We start from the raw sequence: 24,029 nt of genomic DNA, 5'->3' as shown, positions 1-24,029 counted from the left end.
ATTAAAGTTCCCATGGGGAAACACTTGATGTGTTCATTAATCAGCTAAGGATTGATACCGGTTAAGACGGGTGATGTTCAGAATCAGAAGCAGAAATGCTTTAATAATCCCAGGGGCAAATTCTTTAATCATCCAAGTTTGTCAACAAATCACACGACAACAAAGCCATCAATTAGCTGATCCAGGTATCTTTCATGTAGACTGATACATCCTTTTCCTCAGTGCACATTTGAAAATAGTCCCCATACACTATTTACTATTTAATTAAAGTAACACTCAGCTGTTTAAAGTCATGTTTTTGGAGTTTGACCCATACCAGACACAAACGACTGCATTGCATTCAGATAAACAAATACAGCTGGTAGTCTGGCATCTCATGAAGCTGTAGCTAATGTGTGTGTGTGTGTGTGTGTGTGTGTGTGTGTGTGTGTGTGTGTGTGTGTGTGTGTGTGTGTGTGTGTGTGTGTGTGTGGTTAACATCCTCTTAAGTTCCTAACATAAAGGCTTAAATGTTGTTTTAAAGCCTTCTTCATGACGCCAGGAATGAAATTCAGGTGGAGAAAAGCTGAATACCAGCCTCAAAACTGACATGAGTTAAAGAATTGTGCAATTTCTAACTAGATTATAAGCTCCCCCAAGGTTGATGGCTCCCCGCAAATTCCCAGAGAACCTTCTGAGAACATGATCTCGGCTAGCTAACACTCTGACCGCTGGATTTGTAATATAAAGAGTGTTGTTTGACTCGTCGTTAGTGTGGATTTGTTGGTATTAGTGAATCACTCTCAGCGCTTTCTCCTCTAGACTGAAAGCTGGGGAGTCTTTCAAAATCAGTCCCGAAGCATTTGAAGGGCAGTTTATAGTTAAAACCCAACACTCTACATGTCCTCACAGCCTGTTGTTCCTGGAGTAAAGCCAGGCTGCACATCTGGAGGGGAGTGGAGTTTTGAGTCCTCCACCCTTTTTGGTTTCTAGAGACAAAAATGCTCATTCATGATCACAGACAAATCATATGTCTGAAGAGATGCCTTTCCCTTTAATCATGCTGTCATGCGCCAGTTTCCCCTCTGTTCTGCTGCTGTTGCTGTGCTCTACTTTTCACTCTTGCAGCTTCCTCTCTCTGCGTGAGTCAAATCTCGCGCCGAGCGTCTGTTTCTGCTGCTGGAACAAAGGTTTAGGGTCAGGGCGAAGACAGGAAATGAGTGACGACTGGGGCCTACATGAGACTTGCAAACTAACTAGTTTAGCAGGTTGCCTGAGTGAAGGGCCTTAAGTATATAACAGGTTTGTTAGAGCAGTTTTCTGTTTGGGCTTCCTCCTTAGTTTCAGTCAGAGCTGCTCACACAAGCAGTTTCTTGCTGATCACATTTCTGCTCCTAATCACTTAATCTCATTTGTCCCATAGCTCTTGGATCCTTTCCATCTGTTAGAATTTGTGCGGACGGATGCCAGGTTTTCTTACCACTGATGAGATTTACCAATGCTTTCATTAGCCTTTAGTATTACAGACGGGCAACTCTGACTTTTTAATAACTTTTAATTCAAGTGTTTTGTTGTTGTTTTTTTTAAGAATCTCTCCTGCCCATCATCACTCACTGCTCCACAAACACACAGTCAAGTCAGCAAGTGTTAGCAAGACAAATACCGGAAGTCAAATTAATTTGCTTTTAAATTGAAAACTTGCAACGAGAGAGAGGGGGGGGGGGGGGGAGAGAGAGTGAGAGAGAGAGAGAGAGAGAGAGAGAGAGAGACAGAGAGAGGGAGAGAGAGAGAGAGACAGAGAGAGAGAGAGAGAGACACAGAGAGAGAGAGAGAGAGAGAGAGAGGGAGAGAGAGAGAGAGAGAGAGAGAGAGAGAGAGAGAGAGGGAGAGAGAGAGAGTGTGAGAGAGAGAGAGAGAGAGAGACACAGAGAGAGAGACACAGAGAGAGAGAGAGAGAGAGAGAGAGCAACAAAAAAGTTAAAGATAATATTTTTAAACATATTTTTACATGGTTGTGTTTTTATGTTTGTCAGGTTTCTAACACCAAATCATCTTTGCAGACAGGGCATACACAAATGTCCTCCTTCTTTAAGTTCCATTTATTTTATTTAGTTATTAACCACAATCAATGTTGGACAGGGTTTTGTATTTTTTATTTATGTACTTTTTTAATATTTGTAAATTTGCACTTGTATTTTCCATGTCATGCTACAACCCTACTTCTACTTCTGGACGCTCATGTTGTCGCCAACCTTTCACTTTACATTTCACAATCTACATTAATGTGATGAAATCTGACAATAGTTACTTTGCAGAGTCGGATTGTAAATACAAACATGTAAATGGACCAATGCGTTATCATAGATTCGGGTGCCCAGCTTAGGCCAAATAAAGTAGCTGAAATTAGCTCCACCTGTATCAGCTGCAACATAAGTGATGCGTACAGATCAATGCACCACAGTCAGTGGCCCCAGATTGGCCAGACTATATGAATTTCTTTAATAATTTACAACACTAGGAAAAAAAAACTTAGAAACATTCAAAGAAATGAAGTCGCTGATTGGTGATTGGATAGATATGAAACTCATTTACCCAATCAGCTGCAATCATGTGGTCACTTTTGTTTTCACTGACTGTTACTAGAAAGTATAGCAGCAAAATGTCAGAGAGGAAATGTGATAGAGGAGCACGAAAAAGAAAAGTACAAGACCAAGGCACCAAGATCTCCTAAAGAAAATTCCCTAACTGACAGGATTTTTCAAGGTGGCGTACTCTTCTGTTCTCGCGGGGTTCATTTCTGATAAAGCAGGAATAATAATGTGGGGGGACCAAACCAACAGTAGCCCATGACCACCTTAATCTGCCACTGACCACAGTGATATATAATAGCCTATATATTCTTATCAAATGTGAAGGTAGGCATAATGAGAACTTTTACTCTTGGTACTTTAAGTAGATTTTGATAATAATAGGCTACTTTTGTTCATTTAGCCTCCTTGTTTTTCTGCTGTGGTATTGCTACTCTGACTCCAGTACTTCCACCACTGCTCTGAAGACATCCCATTTCCATTGTTGTCTTAAAGGCTTGTGACTTTTATTTTGAAAAGCGCGCAGATGCAGTGTTGCTTGTAGCTTGACTGTTGAGAGCCGAGAGCAGATCTGATTGCGAGACAGAGGCAGCGGCTGCTGCTCCTCTCGGCTGGCTCATCTATCTGAACTTTTTATCTGATATTCCGGAGGACCGGGACGACGCACGGAGTTGATGTTTTTGGGGTCGGGCTCAGCCTCGGAGCAGTTGCCATGAGCATCGCTCGGCTGCAGACCTGAACAGTCTGGACGGTCTGGAAGAGAGGGGATAAGATGCCTCATGGACCGCTCCATCACCGCCAGTGCGCCAGTTCAGGGCATCCCAAACACCGAATAACAAAGAAATGCCGAGGTTTAGCGTCAGATGGATGGTTGCGGTGCTGCTGATTCTCCTGGTCGTCGGCGCTTTCTTCTTCTGCGAGTATCTCATCTACTTCCCGACCATCCTCAAGTGCGCCTGGCCGAAGACCAACCATGCCCGCGGCGGAGAGGGCATCGACGGCCGGCCGATGGACACAACGGTCCGCGCAATGGTGCTGTCGGACACCCACCTCCTCGGAGCCGTCGGGGGACACTGGTTCGACAAGCTGAGGAGGTGATGTCTTTTTTTTTTTTCTTTTTTTTTTTAAAGCAATCCATCACTGTTCCTCTTTCCATCCGTCTGTGCTCCGGGCTCTGCAGGAGTGTAAACAACACAACAAATAATGCTTACTTGTTGTCTCCAAAACCCACAGGGAATGGCAGATGGAGAGGGCTTTCCAGACCGCTCTGTGGCTGCTCAGGCCCGAAATAGTGTTTATTCTCGGGGACATCTTCGACGAAGGCAAGTGGAGCTCCCAGAAGGTAACGTAGAGCTCCCTTTCCCCCTTTGTTGCTTTGCCTGCAAACCCACAGTGCTTATGATGATGATGATGATGGTGGGGATGATGATGATGATGATGATGGTGGTGGGAATGGTGGGGATGATGTGGAGGAGAACCTTTCAGGCCTGAGAGGCTGCAGGTTTTTGGAGAAAACACCAACAGCAACAGCATCTGCAGCCTGCATCCTCTCAGCTCTCCTAGGTAACATAGCCTACATCCAGCCTGCTTTAGGGAAGAAGAAGAAGAAAAAAGGAAGCATCCCCCGGGAATCCTCACACATCTATTACTGGATTGTCAAATGCGATCACTCAAGTCAGATAGAAGAAAGAGTAAGTGTTGAGCAAGTGCAGCACACAGGAAACCCTCATTAAAACAGGAAACAGAGCTTGCAGACTGTAAAATCTCCACTAAATCTACTGTGTTCCCCCATCAGGCTCCTCATACATTGCCACACTCAACACAGTTGGCATCTCTTCATGTAATTTGTATTCAGTGGATGTTTTTGCAAGAGGCAGGACTCAAATCATTGCATTTGCAGAAAGAGAAAGACTGAAAGTAGGTCTGCGGTTAGAGATTTTTTTAAATCTGAGATATAAAAAACAACAGGGAACCAGCAAATACATGACTTTGACAATTGACTGACTATTAAAATTTCAGTTAATCGACTAATTGTGTCGGAGCTTTGAATTTGCAGAAGGAGAAATAATACTAAATACTAATAATAAATGTCCTTACTATATTTACTATAGATATATATAAAATGTATTTTATCAGCTGTAGACTGTATGTATGGGTGTGCTATGATTTCCTATTGTTGCAAGTTCTTAAAACATGAACAAACATGCAGAGAATAAAATGTGATGTAACTTTATTTTATTATCTAGTTTGACAATCAGTCATAACATTAAAAGAACATAAATAAACTACTAGCTTTTTCTCTGGGCTTAATTACGTGGTTTCAGATCAGTACATAGACTCACATACTTGTGGATACGATACCAGCCTGTTGGGCAGGATCGGAGGCATTTGCGATAAAGGTATCAGTATCAGGACGGCTTTAGCTGCAACCAATGACTCTTTTTTTTACAGTTTGATCTATAAATGTTCAAAGTAACCATCACTATTTCTTAAAACCCTAAGTGGCATCCTCATCTCTCTTTTTTATCCCGTACTCTGAATACGTTTGATTTAAAAGGATCTAAAACTTCTTTGTCAATAACCTAAAACCAGCAGATGTATGGTTATTTTTGCCTGTTAAGTGACTCCAAAGATAAATCGATTATGGAAAGTATTGTCAGTTAATCGCCTGTCACTCAGCCCTAATTAAGAGTAGCATGGGGGAGTCATTTAGAGACACATCAGTATGAAAAACATCACGTGAAGCCACAGCACTGATGTAATTAAAGGCCCCTGCAGGTGCCAAAGTGAATCTGGAGTCTGAATCAAAGCCGCCCGTCTCAGCCACCCAAGGGGGGCTGCTGGGGGACCAGAGATCCAATTAAGTCTCATGAGCCTCCCATGGGAGTCTCTGCCGTATTAAAGGCCTGCACTGAGACCTGCTTCAGCTGTGTGTTTGTGTTGTTCTCTCTGCCTCTCTGCAGCACTGGGAGGACGACGTGCGCCGCTTCCATAGGATGTTCAGACACTCCACTGACACAGAACTGGTCGTACTGGTTGGAAATCACGACATCGGTTTCCATTACGAGTAAGGACAGGCTCGACAACTTTATGGTTTTACTTGTTCGACCTTTAGTCTTACTAACTGCCTGATCACCTTCAGCGTACTCCAGATAAAGCTGTGCAGGGTTTAGAGTGAGAGTCACAATGACATAAAGACTTTGATTTCACCGTCTGTCACCTTTTAGACCTCAGAATACCTCAGCACGGTGGTTTCTAGTCTTATTATCCACCCCACAGTTAACAGACATATCTGACAACAGACCTTGACTCAAAAAGGTTTTGTGACAAAAAGAAAGAAAACACTTCCAGAGGCCAAAAGAATGTCAATAAATGCCTCATGCTATTACTGCGCAAACAACACAAGCTACAGGACTTTGCCCACATTTTATATAACGTTTGAGGAAATACTTGATCACCAGCCAATTACTGAGACACACTGTACGAGAGTTGAACACAGTCAAAGCAGTCAGGGCCATAGATACATGTGAGGACACTTCATTACAGTGAACATGGGCACTGTAGTTCATTTGGTCACATAAACAAATGCAAATGCAAAGAATCACCTGTGCAATATAATGCAATACTTGTATCACAGATGTCTTGATTCGACTTAATGGTAATTGTAGAGCCTGTATGGTTGTATTGGATTGCATTATATTGCAGAGATGTTGCGTTTATTATGTCCACCCTCTGTATGCAACACTCTTTTTGTTTTGAAACTCTTGTTCTTAATATCTCAGGGGAAGAAGCAGTGAAAGCAAATACACAACGATGCATGCGATGGTCCTGCAGTTTAGTGTGTGTTTGGGTTGTTTAATTCAGAAAAATGGGATTATGCAGACACACAGTGCGGCTCGCATGTGCTTTGATTGGACGCGTGCCACAGGAAGTGAGATGGCAAAGCTCTTATGTAACGCGTATGACAGACGTGACAGACTGAGCAGCAGGTTGGGTTTTTTTTTTTTTTAATGTTGCACGCGTCTTGTGTGTGTCTCCCTGCAGGATGGACTGGTTCAAGCTGCAACGCTTCGAGAAGGTCTTTAACGCTTCATCCACCAGGATCGTCACCAAAAAGGGAGTTAAGTGAGTGACAGGAGGACGTGACATACACGATGACCCTGCAGAATGACTCAGCACGCTGGAAGGTCACAGTTGAATATCCTGAGTCAGGGGCGTTTTGGGGCAAAAATGTGCTTTTAAACAAGTCAACAGAGGGTAAACTGTTCCAGAAGTCCTAAATATCTGCTAATACTGTAGGTTCAAATGACAAATTGCATTTATATTTTCACACTTTGTGCTGATGAACACACAGCACTGCAAAAATCTCCTTCCTATCAAGCCATTTGAGTTTGTCATTGAATCCTGACGGAGTATTTAATTTAGTTTCCAGTTAAATTTAGTTTCCAAATCAACTAAGCAAAGTTTGTTATTAGTCACTAGATAATTCTAGTTCTGGTGACCTGCCTTTTTCTTTGTTTGCTTCGTGATTTAAACATTAATTCCTTTAAAAAAAAAAGGGGGGGTGGTGGTTAAATATTGTTTTATTCTAATATTCTATAGGCTGCACGGTGGTGTAGTTTAGCACTGTCGCCTCACAGAGAGAAGGTTCCAGGTTTGCATCCAGGCCTGGGCCTTTCTGTGTGGAGTTTGCATGTTCTCCCCGTGTCTGCGTGGGTTTTCTCCGGGTTCTCCAGTTTCCTCCCACAGTCCAAAGACATGCACGCTTAGGTGTGAATGGTTGTCTGTCTCTGTTCGTCTCTATGTGCCCTGCGATAGACTGGCGTCCTGTCCAGGGTGTACCCCGCCTCACGCCCGATGTCAGCTGGGATCGGCTCCAGCCCCCCCCTGACAGGGACAAGCGGTTGAAGATGAATGATGATGAATATTCTATAGTATTAACTCGTCTTGTTTAAGAAAATACGGTTTACGGTCTTCAATTCAGAGAGAAATACTTGATTGATTGATATGATGGAGTTTTCCTGTGAGACTACTGTTATAACAAAAATGTAACTAATTTATATATAAAATATATAGACCAAAGAAAGGAATAGAATATAAAACACAATACACCAGGTAAAAACAGTGTTAAAGTAAAATATGATAAATATATAGAGTAAATGTTTTTTGTTTTTTGTCCTTTGGTTCATGTAACAGTATTTGTTGCTATAATTATCAAAAATATACAGAGAAAGTCATTTAAACGTATCTGAAATAAGATAAAATACCCCGGGATAAGCGGTTGAAGATGAATGAATGAATGAATGATTCATGATGTATTTTTTTGTATGCATTGTAGAAGAGAGTACTCCAAAAGACATATTATATACTGTACACTTAACATGCTATTAAACTAGAACCAAATATTTACTATAAAACTGTTTATTTATGATGAAAATATTTAGTATTGAACTCCAATGTAAATATATTTTCACATTAATGTCCACAAATTGTTTTTCTAATTGTTATTATTATTAGTAGTAGTATTTGAAGGCGCTACACTTGCTATTCAGGACATTAATATAGCAGCAAACATATATATTGTATGTAATAAAACTATAGTGGAGTAATGGCGTCCTGTGCACAGTATTAAGTCACTCCCCCTCCGTGTGTGTTATAATCCAGCCATGCGCGTATGTGGCCGTAAAAAAACCCGTAATATGATGCATGTGTGCAGCCTCACTGCATCTCTGCTGTACTTCACTGAAGTTACTGTACCAGAGTCACTAAGACGTTTCTCTCTCTCTTCAGCTTCCTGCTGGTGAACAGCGTGGCCCTGCACGGCGACGGGTGTCCCATCTGTCAGTCGGTGGAGAAGGAGCTGATCAAACTCTCCAGAGACCTCAACTGTTCTCTTCAGGTGGGAGGAACATTTCTGAAAGTCATTGGCACATTTCATGCACTCAACCTCCCCGAACACACTCTCCTGCTCACTGAGTGTGAAAGACTCAAGTCAAGTGAGAAGAAGGGAAACACACACTTATATCCGAAGCTCAGTCGAAGCTGTGTTTTGTTCTTTTTAAACAGTGTTTGTAGACATTCATAGTGGCGGCCGATTGCTTTTCTTTCTACGTACAAACGGCACAAATCTGGAAACAGAAGGTGTGAAATTAAGGACGCGCTGTGACAAGACAACCGATTCATTCTTCATGTGGTCTTTTCTGCAGAACTCGCAGCCGGGCAGCGGAGTGACGGACAGCTGTGAGGGCTCGCAGCTTTATCCCCCAACACCCCCCATCATGCTGCAGGTAAACAAACTGCAGATGTAGGTGTCTGAATGCACTCTCTTATCTGTCTGCAGACATAGAGCAGACAAGGGTACGATCGCTCCTCTTCAGAAGCTCTGGTCAGAGGAATCATTCTGTCTTGATACAACACTCACAGACTGATCTGTACATGGAGGGTTATTGGTCGATGTGATTGTTCCTCCTGTCCACAGTGGCCTTAAAGTGTCTCTCGCACTATTTCAGGTGTCTTCCCAAATACCTGACCATTCAATGTTGAAACTGAACTTATCTTATCGAGCAGTGCAAAAATAGTTTGTGAAAAGAAAGAAAGAAAACTGTTCTGCAGTGTGTGTGTGTGTGTGTGCCTGTGGGCATATTGGTGCAAAGTTTTCTAGGCTTCCACCGAATTATCTTCAATAAGGGTAAACATTTAAAATTATTAAAGGAATCATTAATTGTAGATCATTTCTCTTAAAAACGCGAGTTGGCTTGTGTGTGCTAATGGTGGCTAGGGAGCGTACCTATGTTCCCCGGGTCCTATGTTCCCCAGGTCCTATGTTCCCCAGGTCCTATGTTCCCCAGGTCCTATGTTCCCCAGGTCCTATGTTCCCTGCTTTATATGTGGCTGGGGGTTCCCTAGTCTGTTATTTTTTCCACATCAGTGCCGAATTCCCTAGCAAAAATGTCTATGTAGACCCTAACACTGCCCCCTGACCCTGACCCTGACCTTAACCCCTAACCCAAACAAAATGCTGAATTAAACCAGTGGAGGCAGAGGCTTATGGGACCTGGGAACAAAGGAACATAGAGACTCCAGACTACCACGGCAGATCTGGCTGACTCTACCTTTGCAAATTACATTATCAGCTAAAGTTACGAAGCAAGCAACGCCAAATCCGCGTAGCAGCGTAGCAACGTTACAGCTAGCTGGCTAACCTTAGCTGGCTTGCCCGCTATCATGTCTGGCTGTGGCTCGGCTGCACGGGATGAATCTGTTGTTGGTTGATTTGTGACGTTGGCCCCACAGAGACAGGCTCAGAGAGAGCGTTTCAGACGGAAAGTATGAGAAAAATAGTGTCTCTTGTAGAAACCTATAATACAGTATGAACGTGAAAATGAGCACAATATGTCCCCTTTAAACACTGTATACTGCGGCTTTAATGAAGTGCTATATGTGATATTATCAGACAGTGTGGAATAAGATGATTTTAATAACAATCTTAAAGCTGCTTGATGAGGAAAACTGAGAGGTTACAGATAGACCCAGTCTGATGTGAAACAAAGGGGCTGAACTTACTTTGTTTGTTTGTTGTTAAATGAACAAAGGGTCAACTCTTATCTAATCTTACTCTTTTCTTTCAAATGTCTTTACAGTGTCAGAAAAAAGTGAAAAAACAGTCCAGAGAAATAATGTCATCAAATGAATTTTGTACCCAAAGATATTCAAGTATTTTCAATCTTATAATCCATAAAAACAGCAAATTTTCACATTTTAAACACTTAAACTAGCAAACATTATGTATTTTGATCTTCTGATAAATGACTGAAACAAAAAATCTTTTCTATCAAATCAATCGTTGAGGATTCCTCCTCCGTCGACTGATTGATTTATTGTCGTTAATTGTTTTAGCAGCAAGTGTTAATCCACTTTCTTGGACGTGTGTTTTGCTGTTGGAGCACAATATTTGGACTGAACTCACCCAGGATCTTTGCTGCACACAAACTCCTGACAATCTTCTCTCTATTTCTTTTCTTTGAGCTGATAAAATTGCAAAACGTAAGGCGGTGATAATAATCGTGCTGTCTGTCCTCCAGCACTATCCTCTGTACAGAGTGAGCGACGCCAGCTGCACAGGACTGGATGCTGCACCGCCTGAAGAGCGACACCTGCTGTTCAGGGAGAAGTATGACGTGTTGTCAAAGGAGGCCTCACAGAGGGTGAGTACTCCGCAGTCTCATCACACCGCCTCTGCTCTTCCCTCCCTCTCTCTCTCTCTCTCTCTCTCTCTCTCTCTCTCTCTCTCTCTCTCTCTCTCTCTCTCTCTCTAAGCTCGGATCTGCTCTGAAGCGGTGTCGTCTAATTCAAGTACAGTCTGCTGTCAGAAATAGCGCCTTATAGAAACGGCAGATGACGATGCTCAGACTGATGATGTAAGCGATCAGCAAGCGGAGTGTGAGCTGGATGTGGGATTTCTCTCCTCAGCTGCTGCAGTGGTTTAAGCCCCGCCTCATCCTGAGTGGACACACACACAGCGGATGTGAGGTTCTCCATGACAACAAGTACCCAGAAGTCAGCGTGCCGTCCTTCAGCTGGAGGAACAGAAACAACCCCAGCTTCATCCTGGTGAGGGGAAAACAACATCTGGCTCTGTTGTTATTCAGGGATGATGTAAACAAATGATGGTGGATGAGTGGTCGTAATGAACCTTTTTATAGGCTCACGCATGAAGATCTGATACTACACGTACATACTATAACTACGTTCACCTCCCTCTTGTTGTAGGATCACCATGTAAGGGCGCCCTGGAGTACTCTCAAGCCAACACGCACAAAAGTTGTGAAATATTAACAATGATGAAAAAGCAATTTACTTTATAAAAAGACAGAAGAAAAATGTTCTGCGGTTAATAATTAATTCAATCATTTTAAATGTTTATACTAGATAATTAGGGCGAAGCCTAAATGACAGTACTGTAGACCAATATGCCCGCAGGCGCGCGCACACACACACACACACACACACACACACACACACACACACACACACACACACACACACACACACACACACTCACAGATGAAATAATGAAAAATCTTCTGTTTTCCTAAAGTAAATTGCCTTGCTCACACACTTGAAAATAAGATTTTGATTTCTTAACATAACCTAATTAATTAAAGTTTCTATCTGCTGAAGAAACGTTTTTCTCTTCCATTTGCTGCCCTCGGGCGGCGTTCCCTTCCTTTGTCTGAGTTTATCGTTACCTGTCAAACAACAGTGGGTGGTTGGCACTGGAGTCCCCTGCCCTGATATGGGATTATTGGAGCGTTTAATTCCAAATTACCCGGCAAGCACATGCAATGTAAGATCAGACACACACTGATCATCAACACACTCAGGAGGGCGAGTACAGACTGGCAGTCAGTGCAGGTCTCATGAAGGAAACTATGAAGAAGTTTCTTATTTGTTTTCTCTTATTGCTTTGTGCAAGAACAAAAGAGAGAGAAAAATAAGAAAGCATTCATGCGTGAGGCTCGATGTGTGTAAAAGGTCTTCTCACTGTGACACTCATCCTATCATTGTTCACTGCAGCTGTCCGGCTGAGCACTTTAAGGACTTCTTGTCCATATTGCAATATGAATATCTACCATAAAGGTAACTGTAATGAAGAAATAGAAATGTGTGATATAATGGAAAGCTCTAGAACAGCTGTCAAATGGACCTTGTGGGGAGATTTCAGTTTTGAAAATATATGATCATGCCACAAAAGTGTGTTTTGATGGCGAACTCTTAAAAAGCACCAAAACATATTATTGGGATAATAAACAATAAGGGATTGTATTTTTTTAAATAGTCAAAGTGACATAAAATGTGCCGCAAGGAAGCAAATAAGAGTTCCCATTTGAAATGTTGGAGCCATCTCTGCCAATATTAACACTGATTATCACCTCCCATATGTCCTCCTTGTCTCCAGGCGTCGGTGTCGCCCGGCGGTTACGCTCTGTCCAAGTGTTTCCTGCCGGAGGAGAGCACGGTGATCGGCGTCTACTGCTCAGCCGGCGCCTGCATGCTGCTGCTGTTCATGGCTCACTGTCTGTGGATGAAAGGCCTGCTGCAGTGCCTCAGCCTCTGTCTGCTGGGAAAGCACAAGTCTTTGTGAACTACGTTACCCAGAGTTCACCAGGACAGAGCCACGGGGGAGCAGAGATCACTTGACTTGGTAAATACTTGATGTGAGGATTTGCAAATGTGACGTTTCCTCTTCAGAACGGGTCAAAAATCTTTTCCTTGACGTGTTCCTCCAAATGTTCGACGGCACTGTGAAGGACACGGATATATGTTTTAAATATCATGAGAGGACTCAAAGTTTATCACTTCTGACGGTGAGGATGTCACTATTGCCTGTGATGACAGAGCAGATATTGGGCCAAATTGTTGTTTCAAATCACTGGTGTTGGTTTTAGCCTCCCTGGCAGGCGAATGCATCGTGAAAATGAAGCTTTTCGATCACAGAGAAGTGTCTGTCACTGACGGGCTGAAGTATTAAAAAGTACACATTGAGACAAATCAAACAAAAAGTACATATGTAAATATTAAGCGTCTGATTTAAGGTGGTAAAGTCAGATGCTGGCTTCACCCTGATGTTAACTGTGATCTGATGTAAACACACCGATCATCTCACACTCTGAACACTTTGTCTCCGTTGTTGACGTCTGATAAGCCATCTAGGTTCCTCGTTGTTTTTAAGACGCATATCTAAATCTATTTATTGCTGACTTTCTGTGCCAAATGTTTGTGAGGGTTTTGCCAAATTGTTGAAATGTTTCTGATGAACTGTACATAATAAATCTGAATCTTAAGGTCTGTTTTAAGAGAGTTGTGGTTTAAACTAGAGGTTGGGTGTCAAACTCAGGCCCGTGGGTTCAAATCTGGCCCACAGTGTAATTATATTTGGCCCCCAAGATCATATCAAGGTTCTATGAGAGCTGGCCCGCGAGTATAAAGCACATACACGACTACTTTTCTGTTCACACACATGAGCATCCATGCTACCAGTCTCTGCAGACAAACTTAATCCACCCCTCCCCAAAAACGACCCAAAGAAAGATGGAGAACAGGAGCTTTCAGCAGCGGTGGGAGGCAGATGATCTGTGTCTGAAGGTAAAGAGCTGTTGGTCTCGTCTGCAGAGCCACCGTGGCTGTAACCAAAGAATAAAACAGAAGAAACACCACGACAAGAACAAGGACCTGCACTGAGAAGGTTCAACGTTACACATCTGGAGAGAAGGGAACACATGCACATTTGCAGTCTTGTTTTTTGTTTGTTTGTTTTTGTAGATATTGAGTTTGGCCCCCAACGTAGTCCCAGTTTTTAAATTTGGCCCCCTGTGAGTTTGAGTTTGACACCCCTGATATAAGAGGTAAAATATCAATGGGAGTTCTGCACCGTCAACTTTTCAAAATCTGGACCCTGGCAGCAGAGAAGGACACGACGTCACGGTAACCAAAAGAAATGAATGTGATTGAAACACAAAACAGTTTTTTTAGGTTTTAACAAAATGAAGATGTTTACTGTGAGGATGAGACTTTGAACTTGGTGGCACCCACTGTAATATCTGTGTGTTTTAGCTATTTTTACTAATGCTGCAAATCAAAAGCAGCAATATTGGATCTTTATATGATTTTGGTGTTATGTATTATTATTATCAGTTAACCCGGCTAAAGGGATATCAAACAGCATCCTGATGTTTGCGCGGCTAAGAAGTTTAAACAGTTTTTGCTTAATAATTTACTAATTCAATTATTTAATTTATTAACTGATTAATAAAGTTGTCACCAAATAATTTACGGTCAATCAACTAATCGATAAATCAAATAATCGTCTCAGCTGTAGTCAAGAAAACCAAAAAACTGAGTGGTGCTGGATACATTTTCAGAAAATGCACATATGCACATACAGTCGTCTAAAATAACATATATGATGATGGGAGACTAGTTTCCATATGATCCACTCCTGATCTCCTTCGTTGAATGATCTATTGTGATTCGTCCATCACATCATCGTTCATATGTAGAGTTCTGATCATAGACTTTGGAGGACTGTGTTTAAATAAATGTTTTGTATCAAATTTTGGATTTCTGTATTAAGTAGCCGTGTAATAAGTCGTCACCGCCCAATTAAACCGCTTCAGGGTGATTCAAGACAGGTCCTACATCACCCTGTGCGGTGTTATGTGCAATAATGACCTCGCTCTACATTATCCCTTACATGTGACAGGGTTTATGCCATCGGTACAGAGCAAGGGAGTGTTGTCTTCACGCAGTTTAGTAAAACTGACGTTCAGTGAATCAGGAGTGAGGGAATGTGACGTACCATCAAACTACACCCCTTAGCGCTGACATAATTACAATATACCACGGCCTGCTGTTAGTTATTGCATTCATAAACGGTCATCAAGTATGGCAAAATGAAAGTTATATAATCCCTTCTTTAAAAAATCGGACCTGAACACCAGAGGCACACCCTCACAGGTGATTTTAGTGATTTTCCTGGGACTAATCCCCAGCATTCAGTAGCTCAGAGTAGCTGTGACCTCACTAGAGGTCTGATCAGGTATGAACTGAAAACACCTGTGAGGAGTCGCATATCATGATGTATCAGGATATCTCATCAGGCCTTTTTCACAGCAAAGCACTGGTGTAAACACTCAAATGAACGACGGTTGGATGCCATGTTGCTGCTTCACTTTCAGGATCCTGGTGCTGTGCATGCTGTCACACTGTCATTGTTCTCACAGACACCGGGACACAACGGAGCCATCTTTAATGTTATTAGTGCTACCTGCTGTGCTTTCCCTACTACGACAAGTCAAAATGTCTGCTGTGAAAAAGGCCTATATTTACACCACAACAATTCTGCAGACACAGTGGAAGATACTGCATGTACCCAGGCCCACTCTCCCACATACTGTAACTGTACCGCGTGTACGAGCCCCTGCGTTAACGTCAGCGTGAAGCATCGAAAACAAAACCCAGGGGTAACAAATGTGGACACAACTGGACACCAAGATGGAAATAAAGCAAAGTCCTCTAATGTGCCTCTTTATTTAAAGAAAATAAAAATGTCATTTAATCATCCTCCCAGGCCAAACAAGGTTTTTGCACCTCCAGTCAGTTCACTCTCTTTTGGGGATAGATGTGTACTGTAGCAGAAGAAAAGGCTGATGCTGTTTGTACAAGGAGAAGAGCTTGTCTTGTTGGGTGCTGCTCACACATTCATAGTGCCTGTGCCATTGGGTATGGCTCCAAAGGACCAAAGAATTACTAATATTGCACGCTCTCATTTATTCATCTCCATTCTAAACATGCTTTCCTATGTGTGTATGTATACATATTTACCGTATACATACATAGGTATGTACACCTAGGCACACACATAATTAAACATGTATAATTGTACATATATATTTATATAGACCTATAAATTTACATGTACATACATTTATAAAATTTTACACACAACGCACACTCGCCCCCATACACGCACGCACACACGCACAATGCGTCTGTGAGTCTATGTTTGTTTTATGTACACATGCGCACAGGCACACACATCAGTACAGATCTCAGACACACTTCATATCGAAAAAACGTTGGTTCCTATTAAAACAACACCAGGTTGCAATTTGGACACTTTCAATGGATTTCCAATGTTTGTTTAAAGCTGTGAAATTCAAAAGAAATCAAAATAAAAAAAGGAGGAAAAATTAAAACCAACAAAAGAAAGAAGAAAAAAAAAAAAGGCATGGCGCTGCAACATCTGGTCTTCACTGCAGGTAAGTGGTTAATTTGCATAATGTATACAGGTTTTTAGGATTTTTTCCCTATTTTTTATTTTTTACTAAACAGCATTTCCTTTTTTTTATAAACCAGAAAAAACTAAACTCTACAGAGAAAGTCCCCTACCCGCAGTCTTCCGCTGCTGATAGAGATTGACATCAAGCTGTACAGCGCAGTCGAAAACATACTTACATCTGAGCTCATTTACAGGTACAGCCATAATCAAGGCACAAAGATCTACAAGTAGATTTGTTTTTCTTTCAATTAAGTTGTACAAAATAATATTACATTTTACAGTCTGTACAGGATAATTCAACCTTGCACAGTGTACAAGTTTAAAAAAAAAAAAAGAAAAAAAAAAAAGAGAACAATACATTTTTCTCTCCCGTCCCCCCCGCCCCTCCCCTCCCATCAGTATCTCTAAGCTAAAAGGATGGTTTGTTTGGAAAAAAGGAGGCAGGTCCGAGTCCGTGGAGGCAGCAGGGCTAAGGTGCAGAGAGCTCAGTCCCTTTTCCTTCATTTAAATCCTTCTTCGTGTCGCCATATTTCGTGCCCCCCTCCCACTTTACTCTTTCGCTCCACAAGTCTCTCGGCTGCTCGGTGCACCCTGCAGCTCAGCAAGCTAACATCGTGACAGGGTAATAAATATTGTGATGCTACATTGTGTGTATGCTTCCTCTGGAGAAAAAACAACAACAACAACAAAAACAAAAAAAAGTTATTAAGGAACCTGATGCAAAGTGCATTTATCTCTTCATCCACTCGGTTCCCCTCCGTCCGCTCCCGTTCCTCTCCGGTGTCGTCCAGTCGTCCGCCACGCGGAAAGAAGAAGCGGGTCGGAGGGGGTGACGGGGCAAAAAAAAAAAGGGGGTAAAGGTCATGGTGGTGATGCCAGCTTTAACCGGCAGGTGACACACAGACATAAACACATGCGCTCGCTCACATGGCATTCCTCCTTCTCTTCGTCACACACACATTAACACACGCACACACGCACTGCCTCTACACTGAGGTCCTGTAGGTGTGTTTTTATGTATTCACACCAACCAGTCCAGGTCCAATGACAAAGCCAAAAAAAACAGAAGGACACAAAGGGGCAAGAAAAAAAAAAAGGAGGTAGCCCAAGGCTTAGTGGAATGACAAAAATCAAGGCATTCAAAAGGAAGGATTAAAAGAAAGAGAAGAAAACAAGAAGCGGCACGCAACAACTTTGTTCCCCAACCTTCCTTTCACATCGGTGAAATGGGGATGAATCGGTCTCAGAGAAAAACAAAAAAAGAAGTAGAAAAAGCTAAGAAGTTAAGAAGAGGATTTGACACACTTCAGTAGTACTTCATAGTCCTCGACAGGAGGGGTGGTCAGGGGGTTGTTGAGGGTTTCTTTGGGGAGAGGAAGGGGGGAGGAGTAAGGGGGGAGGAGGAGGAAAGGTTCGTCAAGGATGCAGAATGGTGGAGAAAAAACACAGAAGGCTGACGGAGGCGGTCTCCCATCACAAGAGTTCGTACTGCCGCAGGTGCATTCTCTGGATGATGTCCCGGCAGTCGTTGAACACTCGCCGGATGTTCTCTGTGTCCACGGCGCAGGTGAAGTGGGGGTAGCAGTAATGTCTGCCGTCGCCACTCGCAGTGCTGATCCGCTGAGGGGAAGAGACGGGACAGAAGGCATTAGGGATGAAATGTCAGCCGGGTTCAAGCTTTTTTTTTTTGTGTGTGTGTGCCAACTTTCGATCTTCAGCTGGTCTCTGAATTTCTTCAGGTGTGCTGCCCTGTGATTGTTCCTGACCTTTGACCTTCAGGTATTTGCTCAGGTATCCCATTATTTTTGCTGCACCCCCTGAAATCAGGCATTGTAAAAATCATTCACTTAGTTTGAACTGAACGGTTTCCCCTTTCTTACTGGGATGGGATCAACTATATGTGTAGGCCACACAAGTATATGTGGCTGCAAAAAGTTATTAACTTGGGATTTATTTATTTATTACCATGTGTTTAAGTCCATTGTTATATACCTTGCAAACAGACTCGCAGCAGGTTGGAACTTTTGCGCAGAAACATTAAAGTATTTTAGGGGACGTTTTTAAGTCTCCCACTGAATGAGACTTTAAAAGAATCTTTGCCGATTTTAATCCAGCTCTGCGTCATGGCAGTGTGTGCAGATGAACGGTGTTTGGCTTCACTTCGTGGCTGCAGCGCATGGAGCTTGGACCAACTGACACCCGCTGCTCCGGACTACCCACACTATCATGACGCAGAGCTGGTTTAAAATCAACAAAGTGTCCCTTTAACTTAAGACATCGGGGCACCGATCATCCTGTCAGACAGGGAGAGAAAGACAGCATGTATGGACAGACAAGGAGACATGATACAAAAACTCTCTTTGATCATGATGCCTAATGTAATTCTGTGTAATCTTGTGGTTTATTGGTGAAGTGTAACAACTACACTGCAGACTGGGGTGTCTGTTAACGATTGCAGCATGACAGCTGACTCATATGAACCTCCGTGGGGCGATTGCACATCTGCACGTCCTTGTTAAATACTTCTCAATGCATGAATTGTATGTATCCTCGCTGCACTGCGTTTATATAAAACCCTTTCTGGGTTTCCACCCAAAGTTCCAGGGAATTTTAGCCCTAGGAACAACTTTTCAAAAAACTAAAAGGTTCCTTCAGCCCGTTGTTGTCTGCGTTTCCACTGCAGCCTAAAGACCGGTGAAGGTTAGGTTAGTTCCCTGACATATGAAAAAAGCAACATGACCGGAGTAGGGCTGCTGGTGGTGGCAGGGTGAACACACTCTGCGGCCTGCAGTTGAGTATGTGTGTGCCCGCGTGGTTTATTTAAAAAAACCTTAGCTTTTGTCTCTGCAGCCTGCCGTCCTCCTTTTCCCTGTCTTTTATTCAAAATAAGTCAGGAAGCCATCAGCAAAGCCTAACTGCGCTTCAATGTTCTCCCCTCATCCTAAATCGATACTAGAGTAATTCATTGTTTTATGAACAAAGCGCTAGGCAAGTTGGAGGATTGCTGTGTGTGTTTGACTCATCACCGACGGTCATCCATGCAAACCACACCCCAATGTTTCTGTACTTTCAATAAGTACTGAACTTGGATCAGGGACCTATTGGGGGCTAAATTGACCTCCCCAGAACTTAATGTAGATCCTCGTCCCTGAGTTAGTTAGTCAGAAGGTCCCTAGTCCCAGTGGAAACTTCCTGTGGTCGCAAAGGGGCTCTACTCTCAACTCTAATGCATCACTTCAGTGTTCCTGCATGTACTTGCTGTGGTTGCTTTGACAAACAGTATGTTGGTGCTCACATCTGTCGTCTGTTTTTCTCTCTTTCATTCTGATGACTAAGTTAAGACGGTCATTCTGATTGACTTCCAGCAGGACAAGCTATTCACAGCTATATATTAATTACCTTCAGCTCACTTCAAACAGTCCAGACATACAGAGATATACTTACAAGAAACTCATCTCGGATGAAGAACTTAGCTCTCGTCACTCTTGGGTCTTCGCCGGGTTCAGGAGTTGCTAAAAGAACCACAGATTCACAGTTTAACACTGACCAACGTAAAGAGGAACTCTGTACTGTGAGTGTTTCAGTGAGGAACAAACCTTCATTTGGTATGGTGTAGCGAGCATATTCAGGGAAGTAGTCTTCAATTTTGGATTTTCCAGCTAATACTTTCTCAGCCAGCATGTCCTGCTTGTTCAGGAATAATATGACCGATATAGTGCGTAACCATCTGCAAACAGACAACAAAACAACATTGAAGAGACGGTATTAGCACGGCATGCAGAGTCAGAGTGGCTCTGAATAAAGCAACAGTTAATTCAAAGAAAAAACACTACACTGAAAGTGGTGAGTAAAATGTTACGATGGATGATAGTAAGGTTGACAAAGTATCGGTCTACAAAATATTCAGTAGATTTACCGTAAATTCATAAACCACTTCATTTGTTTTTCTGACTCACCTGTTGTTCCAAATACTGCGGAAGAGATCCAGGGCTTCCCGTAGCCTGTTGGTGTTATTGTCTTCCCTTATTACCATGTTGTAGCTGCTGCTGGCCACCACGAAGATGATAGCAGTGACGTCTGGAATAGGAGAATCAAAATCAGAATCAGAAATACTTTAATTATTATTCAAATGATTATTAATTATTTTTCAGAAAAAAAAAGAGAAGAGAAGAGGAACTACATCAGACATTGAGTCAAATAAGAGGTGACGTGATGCTGAAGCTGTCAGAAAATACTTTAAGACAGACGTGCTGATAGGAGGAGAATTTGTCGAACAAGAACAAGAACAAAAAGGCTGAAAGACTCACCGTTAAAGCACTGGATCCATTTTCTCCTCTCATCTCTCTGGCCCCCAACATCAAACATGCTATGGAGGAAACAAAATACTGGGTCACACACAACCACACACTCACTGCTGCCCTCTTTAATGAAAGAGTTCATTTTTCTAGTGGGACTGTAGTGTCCTGGCCTGAGTAAGTTGACATGCCAGTTTTATTTTTTTAAAGATTATCCATATTCTTTTATTTCATTTTCTTTGTAGATCATCACAAAAAAATCTGTTTGTTTGTCTTGAGCTAGATCTGCTCCTGATCTCAGGTCAGGGAAATCCTAAATCGTGATAAGAGAAGTCTGGATACATAAGTAATCAATTAATGAACATAAAATATATAGAACCACGTTTGCACATTACTCCGTACCCTGCGGGACCCTGGCTGGATGTTAGGAAGTCATCCGAGGTGAATTATGAAAAATGGACACCCAAGGGGACGTTGTGTCATTCATGCAGGACGATGATATAATTTAATACAAAGGTCCGTTTCAGATGATAGCTTTGTCTGTTGTGTCCGACTGCAGATTTGGGTCATCTCATCCGATTTCACCTGCTTAGAAATCACACTTGTCAACCACGGAGGATTCATTTGAGATTGTACGCACTGATGACGCTCTTTTCCCCCTCAGCTTCAAGTTTATTCACAGAAACTGGAAAATGCCCGAGGAATGGGTGAGCGAGTTAGGAGACGCTGCTGCTGCTGCTGCTGAAAGAATGTGGACAGGATTGAATATACTTCCTTCAGTGGGGCATGTATGTAATTATTTTATAAAGGTGTATGTAAAAGAGTGAGGTGGAAGCACATTGATGCTTTTACACTTCCACTTCCTAAGAAATCTACTTGGTATTTTGGTTGAGTTGTTTCTGTCTTTGGGTGGATGGCACTGAGATATTTTGGATGTTCTGTGTTTGGAAAATAGGCTTTATTTTTTTCTGGCATACAGTGAAGGTGTTAGATTTCAAAATAAAAACTGTATGACATAAATAAATAAAAAATAAAATAAATGGGGCACTTATATAGGCTATCAAGTTTGTAACTGAGGCAAAGTAATGAAGTTCCTGTACCTAAAGGTTGGACACTAAATAAAGGTTTGACACAGGTTCCCCATAAATAGTGGGAGAGATGAGATGTGGGTTTCTGACTCTGTGTGGGCAATGTATTAAATGCTGGTTATAAAAGAAGTAAGTAGTAGTAAAAAGAGTAAAATATTAATGCCAACTTGCCGAGAATGCGAGAAAAAGAAATAGAAAATAAAACGGGTCGTAAAAATAACTCAAATCTGTGAGTGGCTAATCACTGACTGACTATTAGACCATCAAACTGCTGCCTGGAAATGAACCCAAACCGCCGGATGTGCTGAATCAGTCTGAAGACGAAGGTTCATGCAGGTAAGGCAGCAGGCCCAGATGGAGTGCCCGGCCAGAAACTGAAGGGCATATTCTAGTCAGCATGCTTGAGGTAAATATTCAACCTCCTGTTACAACAAGCTGTTCCAACTTAAACAGGTCTTAGATACTCCACCGTCAGTCAAGTGTCCAAAAAAAAAAATCATCTGTGAAGTGTCTCGATGACTAACACCCATAGCTATGAAGTGATTCAAGAAACTTTGTGTTCTTTCACACATCAGAACCATAATCCCACCTGATCTGCACCAGTTAAACCGCTCCACAGAGGATGCCATCACAACAGCTCTCCACACCCCTATGACACACTTACAGTAGAGGAACCAAACACTTATGTGAGGGTGCTATTCATGGACTTTAGCCTTGCATTTAACATCATAACCTCCCACAAAACTGGTCAGCAACCTGAACAACCTGGGCCTCGGTTCTTCGCTGTGCTCATGGACTTCCTCACAAACCGACCACAGTGAGTCACAGTTGGCAAACATCTCCTCCACCTTCACCTACAGAGCTGTGTGCCGGGCCCCATACTCTTCACACTCTTCACTCACGACTGAACCGTCATCCACACCTTGAACGTCTAGGCTGGTTTCAGACAATGACGGCTGATGGATGGTCACTGATTAATGTTGAGCCGCCTGTGATTGTCTGTTGCCCTAGTTGTGCTTATCCCGCAACGTACGCATGAGGCGGCCCTTGAGGGCTGTTTTTTCGGCCGATTTAGCGCGTTGAATCAGTTGCGGAACCCATCGGTGGGAGAACTCACACTCTGATTGGCTGTTCAGCTTAAGCGAATCAGTGCACAAGAAGAGAAACGGAGGTGAGGAAATTAAACAAGGGACCAAAGTCAAAAGGGCATGAGATCCAAAACAAACTGTTACATCAGGTAAGATTATTTTTTAGCCATTGAGCTCTTGGTAACTGTTTGTTTGCTAGTGCACGGTAAATAGATTTCTTTTCTTTTAAATAGGTTGTGTTGTTAATGTGCTAACTAGCGTCTTGAATCGGTCCTGTAAGTCTTACGGTTTCCCTTTTTTACGACAAAAACAGACTACCACCACCTGCTGGTATGGAGAGTTAATTCCTTTCTCGCAGACATCGTGAGACAGCGCAACAGTCGGTCTTCGTCACCACTATGGTTGGTGTGTCTGGGCTTTAAGACAAAAGAGAATGTGATTGACTTCAGGCGAACAGAGGAAAAAGTCCACTTCCCCCTCCACATACATGGAAAAGCAGTGGAAAGCGTGAAAAAACCTGAGGTTACTTGCTTTACTTTATTACCCACAAAGACTATTTGTCCTCCGCAGAAACAGGCCGAGCTCACAAAGAAACTGCTGCTAAATGTCTACAGGAGCTCCATCGAGAGCATCTTGAGTAACTGCGCCACCGTGTGGTATAACAGCTGCACAGCTGCCAAACAAAAGGACATGGAGTGTGGTGAAGCACATTGTCGGGACAGATCTTTCAAAACTGGACATTATCTATGCCAGTCGACTGAGACAAACAGCTAGCAGCGTTATCAGGGACACCACATACCCCGACCACTCCCTGTTTGAAACGCTGGTGTCCGGCAAACAGTTCAGGACAATGAGACGATGCACCAACAAACTGAGGAACAGCTTCTTTCTTAGAGCTGTGACCTCCATCACACCCCTCCCTACCCAACCCTAAAACAGACTACAAGAACTGTGAACAAACATTTATAAACAGAGATTTAGCATCTATCTATTAATATTCAACATGTGTAAATTTGTGTAGATCTGATTTAACTAGTGCCTCTTAAAATCTCCTTTCAAAGTTTCACTTGCCTTCTATCGTTTATTTTGAAGTTGTACTTTATACTTTATTTATCTCCAAGTTGTCACTTTTCCTTGCGCTGATATTGATG

At 42.5% G+C, this 24,029-nt stretch overlaps 2 protein-coding genes across 6 annotated transcripts in view; one reads left to right on the top strand and one right to left on the bottom strand.

Annotated features, from left to right (window-relative positions):
• The first annotated feature begins 3,199 nt into the window (after positions 1-3,199).
• On the top strand, positions 3,200-13,648 carry mppe1 (metallophosphoesterase 1). Of its 2 annotated transcripts, XR_014593531.1 has the most exons (10): positions 3,200-3,661; positions 3,801-3,909; positions 5,531-5,634; positions 6,612-6,692; positions 8,358-8,466; positions 8,774-8,854; positions 10,649-10,771; positions 11,037-11,177; positions 12,526-12,771; positions 13,608-13,648. XR_014593531.1 is itself a non-coding variant. In XM_083929100.1 (9 exons), exons 1-9 carry the CDS (start codon positions 3,411-3,413, stop codon positions 12,709-12,711), a joined length of 1,185 nt encoding a protein of 394 aa, XP_083785226.1. In that variant the 5' UTR covers positions 3,200-3,410; the 3' UTR covers positions 12,712-13,333. The 2 variants fall into 2 exon arrangements, 1 of the variants encoding a protein (XP_083785226.1); XM_083929100.1 differs by lacking the exon at positions 13,608-13,648 and having other exon boundaries at positions 12,526-13,333.
• A 3,728-nt stretch (positions 13,649-17,376) lies between these two features.
• The window catches only part of gnal2 (guanine nucleotide binding protein (G protein), alpha activating activity polypeptide, olfactory type 2), a gene marked incomplete at its 5' end in the record, with an annotated part of 55,342 nt that continues 48,689 nt past the window's right edge, over positions 17,377-24,029 (bottom strand). For 2 of the 4 annotated variants that reach the window (XM_083928940.1, XM_083928942.1), the window contains 5 exons: positions 17,377-18,027; positions 19,852-19,919; positions 20,004-20,134; positions 20,364-20,484; positions 20,715-20,773. In XM_083928940.1, the coding sequence (XP_083785066.1) occupies positions 17,881-18,027; positions 19,852-19,919; positions 20,004-20,134; positions 20,364-20,484; positions 20,715-20,773 (526 nt within the window). In that variant the 3' untranslated portion in view covers positions 17,377-17,880. Of the gene's footprint in view, positions 18,028-19,851; positions 20,135-20,363; positions 20,485-20,714; positions 20,774-24,029 lie in introns of all 4 variants that reach the window. The other 2 variants (XM_083928939.1, XM_083928941.1) reach the window with 1 other exon arrangement.

This window comes from Echiichthys vipera (genome assembly GCF_963691815.1).
Source record: "Echiichthys vipera genome assembly, chromosome: 15".
Classification (NCBI taxonomy): Eukaryota; Metazoa; Chordata; class Actinopteri; order Perciformes; family Trachinidae; genus Echiichthys; species Echiichthys vipera.
This window is presented reverse-complemented; position numbering and strand designations above follow the sequence as displayed.

Excerpts from the sequence above, each read along its gene's own strand:
- mppe1 (XM_083929100.1), top strand. The coding sequence starts at position 3,411 with ATGCCGAGGTTTAGCGTCAGATGGATGGTTGCGGTGCTGCTGATTCTC. Across the intron at positions 5,635-6,611 it reads GACATCGGTTTCCATTACGA|GATGGACTGGTTCAAGCTGC; the intron begins GTAAGGACAGGC and ends GTCTCCCTGCAG. Across the intron at positions 11,178-12,525 it reads ACAACCCCAGCTTCATCCTG|GCGTCGGTGTCGCCCGGCGG; the intron begins GTGAGGGGAAAA and ends CCTTGTCTCCAG.